We start from the raw sequence: 13,037 nt of genomic DNA, 5'->3' as shown, positions 1-13,037 counted from the left end.
GAAATAAAACGATTCGACATGGAGAACTTGTGGGGGGCAGGAACCATCAGCGGCAAATAGTTTTGACCTCAATGAAACATTCAGTCCGCATCATGGTTGGATCGCCAAACGGCAAACCCACATCATCTGGTTCCCTTTATCCACCATCACCGTCACAAACAAATCTCAAGCACAAAAAAATATGACCAATCTGACCATCTAAGATTAGGCAAAAAAAAATCGTCAAATGCATTGGACATGAGATGAGCAGGCTCAGATTTGATAATGGGTAGTAAGTCTGTTTGTCAGCAAGAACAGGAGAGAGAGATCTCTCCCACCCATTCAGAGTGGTGCATGACTAGTTCCTCATCATCGCCATCTCCTTCCTATTCTCCTCCCCTAACGAAGGCGACCAAATCCAAAGAGAACAGCACCCACCATTCCGGGGGTGGGGGGGGGGGGACGAAGAACAGCAAAGAAGATCAAGAAGCCAAGGAGGATGAACCAATCGAATCGAAAACCCCCAGAAACCCTAAAAAACCAGAAGAGACGGCTTGCGTAAAGGATATCGGGATCGATCCCGCTGCGGCGGCGGAGGGTGGAGTTGGCAGGGGTCGGCGTTGTGAGGGGATCGGGGTATTTATGGGCAAAATCCTCCGCTGACTAGGGTTTCTCTATCTCCTGCTCGGATGATGGCCATTTTTCTCGGAGAGGCTAAAAGGCCTGGCCCACGGCCCATCGGCAAGAGATGGGCCAACCTAACACCAATGCTCAATGGGCCAGGAGTAGCCCATTGTTCCTCTTTTTTTTTCCTTTTTATCAAAAGGGAGAAGTGTCCCTCGCCTCACCTATGCGTTGAGTTTCATTCATATCCCTCCTTGATCGTAAAATCGGGTATAGAGCGTCCTTCAACAATTGATACCGGTGCAAATCAAGTCGCTCAACGTTTCATCCTACGCGTCGCGCATGTGGTGTTCATGTGGAGCTTACGCTGACTAAAATAGAAAAAGATAAAAACCTCAATAAGTCCCGCATGTTAGTAAGATAAAATATAAAAAAATAGTGGACACATATGTCAGTCCATGTTACTCTTCCACCTTTATTTCTTTCTCCTCCATCCTCGTACTTCTCTCTCCATATCCCCGCGAACCAACAATGGCGGCCAAACCCTTATGGGGTGGAGGAGTTGCGATGATCACTGCCACCACCGTCTTCTTAGCAACTAGATACAAGGAGCATGCCAAAGGAGCTACGACAATCATTGGGCCAATACCATCCCCAACCATGGTGCTACATGCTTGCCTTGTCTACCTCGATGAAGGATTTGCGAAAAGGCTATGCGTATGACGGGTTCCGTACAAACCGTGTACGATCGCAATGGCAGTAGCACACATGCTGTGGACGGCACCAGCGCGCGCCGCGCGCATGCGGACGAAATTGTACATGGTTCGTACAACGTCGTCGTATGTATAGCGGCGCTCAAGGATTTGGAACTGGCAGTAAGGTCTTGCATGTAGTCGCTCCACGTTGACTCCCTATTCTTCATCATCTCAGCATCCAACGACCCTCTAGGTGAACTCGGAGACCACTAACGATGCCACCACCCACCACCACTGTGTCCTCTCGTACCATTGCCATGGCATGCCAATGTCAGTGGCTTGATGGTGGGCAATGAGGTCCCCATCACCTCCGTGAACTCCTGTCCTTCGAGCTCCACATCAACTTGGAGAGGTCTAGGGGAATTGTGGAATGGAGGTTGGGCTCCATGGTGGTTGTGCCTCATGACATGATGAGATCCCATGCCTCCTTCTCCTCTTGGTTGTGGATGATGTGGCATGGTGAGTTCAGCGCATAGGTCATGGTCGATTACGGTGATCCGGTACTGAGGATGATTCCCTTGACCTACTAAGACATCCTTATGCCGCCAACAGCATAGGGGATGAGATTGAGGATAGGCCCTTGATGGTTGGAGTGGATGAGGGTGTTGGTGAGGCCATCATAGGCAACCCAATAGGTGTGGTTTGAGTCGATGCCGGCTTGGACGGTGGAGCGACCTGTGGGCCTGTTCCAAATGGAGCTACAGGGAGAGGCAGAGAAAGGGACGGTTTAATTACGCAAGTTGTATCGTGATTCATTGTTCTAGAATTAATTATATTTTGAAATAGATGTAATAAATTATATGCACTCTAAACAATTATAAAAAGAAAAGGTCTGTATGTATAATAAGTTAAACAATGCCACTGTTTTGTACACTTGCTTCTTCCTTCTCCCCATTGTTGGTAAAGGGCAAATATATTTCTAAAATAAAACAAAAGTCAAGTCGACTATAATCGGTCCCATGAAACCATCCTTTATCATGAATCATGATTGAATTTAGATGGTACCATGGTAATTGTTATTGAGTTACAAAATACCATCAAAACTAGAGGTGTTTAAAATACCATTTTTTTAGAGAAGGGTATTTTTATCCAGTCTATATATCTACTTAATATACGCAACTATTTTTTTTTATTTTGGAAACTTTGGGAACTTAGCCCAAATAGAAGACTTAGCCTCTTAAATACCCAATCTGAAAACGAATTGAGATTCCGTGCACTCCCTATTGCAACTGCACTTAATCTTAGTTCATTTTTTGAACGTAAAGCCATGAGAAGCTGCTACAGTTTCTATGCTACATTAAATCTACAATACTTTTCTTGGATGAACAGTACCGTGGATTTTTTTTGGGCCTTTAGATTTGCATCAAACAGCCATAATGTGACTACTTACTATCCAAATCCTTTGAAAACCATCGAAACTTTTTTTCTTTTATGGTTCAAAATGCAAAAATGATCATTGTACCTTGTTTCTTGTTTGAGTAAGTTTAGTAAAACTACCACTATTTGGACAAATTTACACATATTCATTTAGTAAACAACATCAAACAATTTAGCATACAACTTTTAATTTATCCTCTACGTGTGTGAATGACATGTGAACCAAACTTGAAACAATAATATTACATGTGTGTCTGACAAGTGGATCTAGACCAACGAAACAAAGTCATACGTTTTTTTATGTAACTGCTAATTGATGTTGTAATTTTATATAATGCGTAACTAATTTTGCAGCAAAACGGCACTTTTGATGAAACAGTTGTAGTTTTATGAAATTCATTGTTTTTATTTAGAAGATAGAACAAGCCCTGTATCCAAAAGTCCATGCACTAGTACCATATTGTATAGTCAAATCCACGAGGCAACAACAGCGTAAAATTATGGGAAAATGTCGTCAAGGAGAACAGAAATGTCATTTCTGAATTTCAGTCTCCTGTATTGTTTGCCTTCATGATTGAAATTACACGACGTCACAACCACTCAAATATACTAGAATTACTAATTTAAAGCTGATGGCATCAATTATTGGGTTCACAAAGAATACTGTTCTTTGAAGTAGCCCTGATGACGAGATATAGTCAATATTGAGCGCGTCCATTGAAATTTTTCTTTTTTTCAGTTTCTCAACGTCCTTTTTTTTCTTAAGCAAAATCTAACGGCCGGGTTGATTCCTAGAGTTACAAGCATAAAATGTGCAACAAATTAAAGATCATTTGTACATAAAGCTTATTCTAATCTAGGTGCAAATAGACCAATATCAGAGGAGGCATCATAAATATTTGCACTGTCCTACCTGAACCTACGTAAGCTGAATTTTTCCCAAACGGCACGAACGCCAAGTCATCTATCAGGTAAACCCGGTTCCATTTTCCTTCGAAATTAGAGGGATATTTAGCTGGAGAAATTTTGAAGAAAATAAACTGTTCCTGTGAAAATTCGATAAAAAATCCACGTGTGTGATGTGCTTGCAAGATAGTGACACGGGTGTGTGGTATTAAACTCAATACACATATAATATTGTTATTCATAATTTATTTTTCGTTTGCAAATATACCGTTTGGTTTTTTTTCTAATCACCTACTGAACTCCCAACACACTCACACTTTCTTTTTTAGGCTTTTTTTTATGATTATTGAAAAATATCTTAAGGTAGGAAGAATTTTAGTATAATTTTTTAGGTAACTCGAGGTACCATGTATCTTAAGGTACCACACTATTTATAAAAGTGTGGTACCTTGATGTACTTTTTAAAAAATGGTAAAAAAACTCTTCCTTTTTATTATTCGACACCAAATTTCTCCGATGTTCCGTCGCATTCTGAAAAATCATGAACGTTACTTACTCGTGTTGTCTTGGGCAGATGAACATCACCATCTTGCACAATCTCTGACGTCTTGTTCTTGGTTTGTTAGGGCCATCCATACAAGTGGAGGTGACAAACTGACCACTTCTCACGTCAAGAAAAAGGAAAAACCCTTGTACGCGTCGCTGCAGGCAAAGAGATTTTCAGAGCAAAACACAGCAGCACGCGCAGCAGATGAGGAGACATGTCAAAGGAGCAGTTGGAAGGGAACAGATGCATGCAGAACACCTTGGCTCCCGTAATACGTTTTTTAAATAGAAAATAATTTGTATGTAAAGCTTTTATATACGTGTACATAACGACTCAAAAGCGAAATATGTAAAAAAAACCATGATGAAAAAATAAATCCTAAAATCAAGTCTAAAATTAAGTTATAAAATTTAAATTTTAGTTTATAAACAGCTGTAACTGCGAAACGGGAGCCGTTAGCTCAATCTTTGATTTTCTGGACCCTCAGGTAAGCAAAAGCAAAGCAAAGATGTCCTATTTTTTTTTTCTTTATCTACCTCGAACTGGAAGCAAAGTAAGACCTGTTCCGTTAATCAATATCATGTTCCTAATCCTTTCACGTGTCCATACCACACACATACACACTAGTCCTTTTTGGGTCTTATTTTATTTTCACATATGCCAATTGATGGTTATTATAATAGTTATTTTTTAAAAAATAATGGAATTTAATCCAAACTTTGCATCAAAGATGTACGCAACCATACAATCAAGGGCAACAAAAAGTTTAAAGATTAGAGCTAAACTAATGTATTATTAACTATTTTTAGAATTTATATTATAGACTTAGCCTAGGCTCCAACCATAGCTGCCCTAGTACTGGTTTCACCTCTGTATACAATAGACTAATAACTCTAGATAGTTGGTGTTTAGAGATTACATTAAAGAGTATATTAGTATTCTGGAGGACTTACTTTGGTGGCAGGTAACCCTTAATCTTATAGCAAGACTAATAATATAGCCAATAAATTGACTATAAGATTTTTTATAGTTTTTTTTAGCCCACTCATATACTAGTTAGTTTTTCATTATTAATGTAGAACTCACATGTCACTCTCACAGAGTTTTTTTGTTCTTGTGCCCAAGCTGGCTACAAGCTTACAGCCTGCTTACACTCTCATCTTCTCTTTCCTCCACATAAGCATATAACATGCTATTATACTTGCTCTTAGACCTACTGGTTGAATCATAGTCAAATCAAGACTCTTCCCCTCCTTTTCTGTTCTGAATTTTATGCCGTGTACTATTCTCTTGTGTTGTGTTGGGCTTGTAACCTTCTTTGCAAGCTTCAAGTTTAGCAGTTTACCTAAAGCAATAGAAGGGAGGCAGAGAATATATCAAGATCAGTCGTCCCTTGGGTGCAAAGGCAGAACTGCACATTTTTTGCTTCAGGTCCAACCAAACTCACCCCTGTTGATCAGTTGGGTTTGGTGAATGTCAGAGCCCCCTCTTTCTGTATCTCTGCTTGTGTATATGGTAGCCAATCACCATTGCAACCACAGCAAAAGTATCTGTTCTTTTTTGTTCATGTCTACTCTTTCACCTGTACCAACAAAGTGTTCCTTCTAGATTATACATTAGTACATTACTCCCATTGAAAACAAAATTGTCACCCAAAATGATTTGGGTACAAGTAGTATGTAGTAGGACTGGTTTTGCCTCTTCTTCAGCTATGCACATACATACATCTCTGTCAGGGAGCCTCTCTTGTGATGAGTTGCACCAACTCTGTCTTTGCACATAACATAAGTAATGCTACACCTGAATCAAAGTGATGATAAGAAGAGAGTAAGTGAAATGAAAACACTCATGCGACCAAGGAAAGACAAATGGAACAACTGAACAACCCTTATGCTGACAGAGAGGTGGCTTAGGTTCTGGTAATGAATTTTTGGAATTGAATGCATGCACTTCACCCTACTAACATGTACTAGTACCTTTTTGTACGCCACTCCTATTCATTCATTGTGATGTGTTCCAAACCCTGCTGAGAGCAGACATCAAGCTACAAACATATTTTAAAGAGATAAAAGGGAAGAGAGAAAAGTAGTGAGCTACTAATTTATAACTAGTTACAGCACTGGCTCCAAGACATAATGTGTGTAGATAGCTATTGTATGAATTAGCTATTAGATTGACTATAAATAAATTAGAGCTAGTAGTTTGGCTATACTATTGCTCTGATAAGGACCAGGTCACCCCACGGTTCCTGCAGGAACTTGTCAAACAATTGTTGTTCTTTTGGTCACACCTCTCCTGCCAAAGCTATAAGTTGCTCTCTTGGCCTAGGTTTTGGAGCTTTCATTTTGCATTCAGGCCATGCATTCCATTGCCTCTCGAGAGACTCCTTGACCATACATAGCTCATCTTTCTTTGTACATATATACATCTTTGCAAGCTTATTGTCTCCCTTGCTTCATGCTATTGAGCTACACCATCTGATAAAAACAGTTCAGCTTTCGACTCGAAACCGAGCTGACGGAGTTGATATAGCAGGAGATTGGAAGATTTGATCAATCTTCAGAGTTCACAAGAACTCGGAGGTTTATCGACAAAGTTCTTAGAGAGGTGTCAGAAGAAGAGAGAGAGATTGTCAGTTTGGGGTAGTAGGTTTTTGTGCATAAAGGATGAGAGGTTTTGCTTGTGCTCATCATGCAGAGAAGAGGCATCGTCTTGACAGAACTCTGTGAGTTGTTCTTGCCCTTGCATGCCCTCCAGTGATTATAGGAGATTTTTGCTTCCTCTGCATGTTTACCCTCTCATATTCTCAGTGTAAATTTAATTATTATCTTCATCCGAGCATCATGCATAGTGGTACCAAAAATTCCATGAGCATTGAACATTTGAATTCCATCAATGCATCTCTCGAGTATTTAATCTTCTCCATGTAAACTTATTTACATCTTTGCATATTCATCATCAGCAATGATACACTGAGTGATAAATATTCCCTCCGTTCTATATTACGAGACTTTCTAACCTGGCCTAAATTCATATATGTGGACTAATGAATCTAAATAGATATACAAAATATATATATTAATATAAAAATAAATTTAGACAGCTTAGAAAGTCTTATAATATGAAATAAAGGGAGTACGCATGATCTTCAGTTTAATTGCTCTCAGTACACAATGTTTTAATCCTGTTTAAATCCAGTTCTTCGCGTGTTTTCTTGGTCATGCCCATGAGCCTATGATAAAAAGGTTACGTGATAAAGTATATTAGCAATACGAAATGAACGCTTTAAAGTCAATACCTGTAAATGTTTTTCTAGCATAGAGTAGTTATAAATTACCAAAAAAAAAGTAGTAGTTTTCAATCAGGCTACAAAAGTACGTCATCCTGGTGACTTTAGCAGCGAAAATTACTCCCTGAATTAGTGTTTTTCCACCGATAGAAACTACAAGTGACGTGCCCAACAAACACCAATTTGAATGAATCGTCCTAATTTAGTGTAATCTAAACCAAGAGAATCAATCAAATTCTCCAAAGTTTGGCGAGCTCTGCTAATCAAATTCCTTCCTTTAGGTGAGCTAACAGTCCAAGAAAAGATTAATTTATAATCACGTCGTAGGAAGTTAATTACATCCCGGTTTGCTAGCTAACCTGTTCCTCTGACCTAGCTACCAACCTGTTCGTTCACCAACTCCTGTTTGCAACGAGTTCTGAAGAAAAAGTCACGAGCGCTGTTGCGAATTCTGAAGAAGTCTCTGTTCAATCTGCATGCCATTTGGATGGAAGAAACATGACTCTGGCCGCGTTCTTTTGGAGATAAGTAATCTGGCGTGGAAAATTTAGTAATAGATTAGTACATGATTGATTAATTAATAGTTATAAAAAATTAAAAATAGATTAATATGATTTTTAAAGCAACTTTCTTATAGAAAAATTTCGTATAAAACACACCATTAAACAATTCGAGAAGTGTACGTGTGAAAACCGAGAGAAACTAGGTTAGTAAGAGGCAGTGGGTGCAAGGGGGGCTTCATACACCCTACCCTCTCCGGACCTATGGAGCCCCTCCCGAAAAAAATTGCCATAAATAAGAGGTAGGGGGTGTTTAGTAGTATGTTTAGACAGTTCAGCCTCCTCTCCCCCTAATTTTTGGTTTCTGATCCGTCCCTGGTAAGAGGGGTAGAAGAACGGGCAAAAGAAACAGGGACATGTAAGAACAAAGTCAAAGATAGAAAAAAAAAGAAGAGGAGAGAAAAATAAAAGGACCAAGCTAACCAGGGGAGTTAGTATTATCTCAACAGTCAGCGATAACGAACAAATCTGACACGACAAAGAAGATCATGGAACTAACTGTCCTTGATGACTTGTTGCAGTAGAGAGTCATGGCACATGACTTTCAGTTCTTTGTCTGAAAGTAACGGAAGGAGATGTTCTGAATTTGGTCATTTGGAAGGAGTAGAAATTAGTGACCAAAAATGCAGATGCAGGGATTTCTAGCTATATATTGGTAAAAGTCAAGCAAAAATTCCACACCTAAGTAAATTTTTTTTTCAAACTAACATCTCAGTAAAAACTGGCAAGTGATGATTTTGGTCACAGAGGGCTACAATCCTCGACTCAGTTTACCATATAATTTGTTGCATTTGAGAAAACATTCTAAACAGTTATAAATAAAAAATTTGCAACAAAATTACAGTATGATCATGCACTCATGGTGATTATTTGCCTGTGTTAATTTCAGCACCAATCTAAGCAAGAGGGGTTACATAGGAAGCTACCACTACGAGAAGGATGCCAAGTACAGGCCATTCAGTGCACTGCTTCCAGAGGGTTCAAACCCCAAGATGCTCTACGTCAAGCTCGTCCTCCTCATCCTCATGTGTGGCTCCTTCGTCAGCCTCCTCAACTCACCCTCTATCCACCATGACGACGAACACCTCTCCCTGTAAGAAAAATAACCTTCAAATTATATTCATCTTCGCAAAAAAAAAGGAACTTTTAAAGCCATTGTTTACGAAAAAAAGATGGACACGTCTTTTCGCTTCTGCTTATATTTATAAGTTAAAATTTAAATATTTAATTTTCAATTTATATATTTTAGGATTTTTTAATTATAGTTTATTTTTCAGTCTTAACTTTGAAATCCCTATGAAAATGTATACAAAAATTTTAGGGATAAATTATTTTTTATTTACAAATATGTCGTTTGAGTTATTCGTTAAATAAGCTAATGATCACCCCTAGAGATTTAGGCCCCCGTTTAGTTCACAAAAAAGTTTTCGCAAAAACATCACATCGAATATTTGAACACCTAAATAAAGTATTAAATATACATGAACATTAAAACTAATTACACAGTTATGCGAAAAATCGTGAGACAAATCTTTTAAGCCTAATTAGGACGTGATTAGCAATAAGTGCTACAGTACCAACATGTACTAATGATGGATTAATTAGACTCAAAAGATTCGTCTCGCGGTTTCCAGGCGGGGTCTGAAATTTGTTTTGTAATTAGAGTATGTTTAATACTTCAAATGAGTGCCAAAAACTTGATTTGATGTTTTTGCAAACTAAACAAGGCCTTAGGCCCCGTTTAGTTCGCAAAAAGTTTTCGCAAAAACATCACATCGAATCTTTGGACACCTAAATAAAGTATTAAATATACATGAACATTAAAACTAATTACACAGTTATGCGGAAAATCATGAGACGAATTTTTTAAGCCTAATTAGGATACGATTAGCCATAAGTGCTATAGTAACCAACATGCTCTAATGACGGATTAATTAGACTCAAAAGATTCGTCTCGCGGTTTCCAAGCGGAACCTGAAATTTATTTTGTAATTAGAGTACGTTTAATACTTCGAATGAGTGTCAAAAACTTGATTTGATGTTTCCACAAACTAAACAAGGCCTTATTATTCTTAAAAAGTACCGGGATGTATCGTATTTTGTCACGGAAAAAGCGTAAAATTAGTCTTGATATGATGGTTAGTGATTTGAGTAGCAATTATCGAAGAGTTGATGAATTCTTGCTGGTCTGAACTTGAAACACAGGTCATCGGCTGTGGCGGATTCCCGGTACGTGTCGGACGTGACGGTGGATTGGCCAAAGATCTCCAAGGCGGTGCAGCAGGTCGCCGGAGCGGGAGACGGCGGCGGCGCGAGGGTGGCGCTGCTCAACTTCGACGACGAGGAGGTTTACCAATGGAGGACGGTGCTGCCGCGGGCGGCCGTCACGTCGGTGGAGCTGGAGCACGTCGGGAGCAACGTGACGTGGGAGCACCTGTACCCGGAGTGGATCGACGAGGAGGAGGTGTACCACGCGCCGACGTGCCCCGACCTGCCGGAGCCGGCGGTGGGCGAGGGAGAGGAGGCGGTGTTCGACGTCGTCGCGGTGAAGCTGCCGTGCCGGCGCGGGGGTAGCTGGTCTAAGGACGTGGCCCGGCTGCACCTGCAGCTCGCCGCGGCGCGACTCGCCGCGCGCGGTGGCGGCGCCGCCTCCGCCGCGCACGTGCTGGTGGTGAGCCGGTGCTTCCCGGTCCCGAACCTCTTCCGGTGCAGGGACGAGGTGGCGCCGCGCGACGGCGACGTGTGGCTGTACCGGCCGGACGTGGACGTGCTCCGGGAGAAGCTGTCCCTCCCCGTTGGCTCCTGCAAGCTCGCCATGCCGTTCGGGGCGCTGGCGGAGCCGCACGTGGCGGCGTCGGCGTCGGCGTCGGCGCCGGCGGCGAAGGCGCGGCGGGAGGCGTACGCGACGATCCTGCACTCGGAGGAGCTGTACGCGTGCGGCGCGCTGGTGGCGGCGCAGAGCATCCGGATGGCCGGCGGGCAGGAGCGGGACATGGTGGCGCTGGTCGACGAGACGATCAGCGCGCGCCACCGCGCGGCGCTGGAGGCGGCCGGGTGGAAGGTGCGGCCGATCCGGCGTGTCCGGAACCCGCGCGCGGCGGCGGACGCGTACAACGAGTGGAACTACAGCAAGTTCTGGCTGTGGGCGCTGACGGAGTACGACAAGGTCGTCTTCCTCGACGCCGACCTGCTGGTGCAGCGGCCGATGGAGCCGCTCTTCGCCATGCCGGAGGTGAGCGCGACGGGGAACCACGGCACGCTGTTCAACTCCGGGGTGATGGTGGTGGAGCCCTGCAACTGCACGCTCCGCCTGCTCATGGACCACATCGCCGACATCGAGTCGTACAACGGCGGCGACCAGGGGTACCTCAACGAGGTCTTCTCGTGGTGGCACCGCCTCCCGTCGCGCGCCAACTACATGAAGCACTTCTGGGAGGGCGACTCCGAGGAGCGCGCCGCCGCCAAGCGGGCGGTGCTCGCCGCCGACCCGCCCGCCGTCCTCGCCGTCCACTTCGTCGGCATGAAGCCGTGGTTCTGCTTCCGCGACTACGACTGCAACTGGAACTCGCCGCAGCTCCGGCAGTTCGCCAGCGACGAGGCGCACGCGCGGTGGTGGCGCGCCCACGACGCCATGCCGCGGCCGCTCCAGGGGTTCTGCCTGCTCGACGAGCGGCAGAAGGCGCTGCTGCGGTGGGATGCCGACGAGGCGAGGGCGGCCAACTTCTCCGACGGCCACTGGCGCGTCCCCATCGCCGACCCTCGCCGGAGCATCTGCGCCGGCGGCGGCGAGGCGGCGTGCGCGGAGAGGGAGACCAAGAACCGGCGGGTGGAAGGGAACAGGGTCACCACGTCGTACGCCAAGCTCATCGACAACTTCTGACGTGGGCGCATCTCGGCCGTTGTGTTTAATCGGACGGTCAGGATGAGGTCTCTCGTGGTGAGGATAACCAAAAAGAAAAAAAAATCTTTATTACAATGAGGGAAGTAGATGTGAATAATTTAGGGATTTGCTTTTTGCGAGATATAATTTCCAGAGGCTCTGTTCAAATATGTCAGCCATATTTGGTATGTTCATCCTTTGAAACCGTGGCCAAGAAAGAATATTACGTTATCGCTGATTATAGCATGACCAATAGTGCCTCTATTCTCTCCCCAATTCTCGATCATGATTTATATTCCAGATCGTCTATCCATCTGCTTAACTATTGAAGTTTTCTTTTTTTAAAAATGTTTCTCAGTAGGGAGACGTGCTATCATATCTTCATGTACGATAGAGACAAGCATAGATATGCATGAGACTTCACGTACGATAGAGACGAGCGTAGATATGCATGAGAGGTGAAAAAAAATCAGACATGAGAAAGTAGGTTAAAGGTGCCCTGTGTTACTTTAGGGATCAATTTTAAACAAACTATTAAAAACAACTATATTTTTAACACTTAAAAATTTAATAGTCCAACTTATAAGAGATTTAGAAGGAAAAGTTGAGGGACACTGTTGGTGATGCTCTTACCGAAAATCCCTTAAAAAAAATCAATGGCAACTAGAAAAAGCTCCACCACTAGTATCACACAGTAACGAAATTCATTTCAAAATAAATTATAAAAGTCACTAATACAAGCAGCCACGTGCTATTTGTTTGATATGTAGTGACGTGACCAAAATATTTATACGATAAAAATATTTAAGATTTAGTAATAAAATTATTTATTAAAAAGATTTAAAAAATAAAAAATTCTATAATCGGATGGTGCTTCAATACATATGAAAGAGGCCTTCCATTGTTTACTGAAAAAAGTTTCAAAATGATGAAAAATAGTTTTATCATACTTGGGAACATTTCCGCCGTATAATATGAAACATCGAGTTTCATCAATGGAAACATTAAAAGATCTTATCCATCAAAGGCCAAAAAAAGAACATCATGAAACTAATGACTACAGCATTTTAATTTGACACAAAGGAACATCGGAAATATATTGATGGAAACATCAAAACAA

General features: G+C 42.3%; 1 protein-coding gene and 1 non-coding gene across 2 annotated transcripts; one reads left to right on the top strand and one right to left on the bottom strand.

Annotated features, from left to right (window-relative positions):
- Positions 1-248: 248 nt before the first annotated feature.
- LOC121053704 lies at positions 249-360 on the bottom strand. The gene has a single exon (XR_005811248.1). It is a non-coding gene; the product is annotated as a small nucleolar RNA Z221/R21b (small nucleolar RNA).
- Positions 361-6,531: 6,171 nt separating this feature from the next.
- Positions 6,532-12,181, top strand: LOC107303531 (UDP-glucuronate:xylan alpha-glucuronosyltransferase 1). Its single transcript, XM_040521226.1, has 3 exons — positions 6,532-6,913; positions 8,927-9,130; positions 10,243-12,181. Exons 1-3 carry the CDS (start codon positions 6,855-6,857, stop codon positions 11,915-11,917), a joined length of 1,938 nt encoding a protein of 645 aa, XP_040377160.1. The 5' UTR covers positions 6,532-6,854; the 3' UTR covers positions 11,918-12,181.
- The last annotated feature ends 856 nt before the right edge of the window (positions 12,182-13,037 follow it).

This window comes from Oryza brachyantha, chromosome 2, assembly GCF_000231095.2.
Source record: "Oryza brachyantha chromosome 2, ObraRS2, whole genome shotgun sequence".
Classification (NCBI taxonomy): domain Eukaryota; kingdom Viridiplantae; phylum Streptophyta; class Magnoliopsida; order Poales; family Poaceae; genus Oryza; species Oryza brachyantha.
This window is presented reverse-complemented; position numbering and strand designations above follow the sequence as displayed.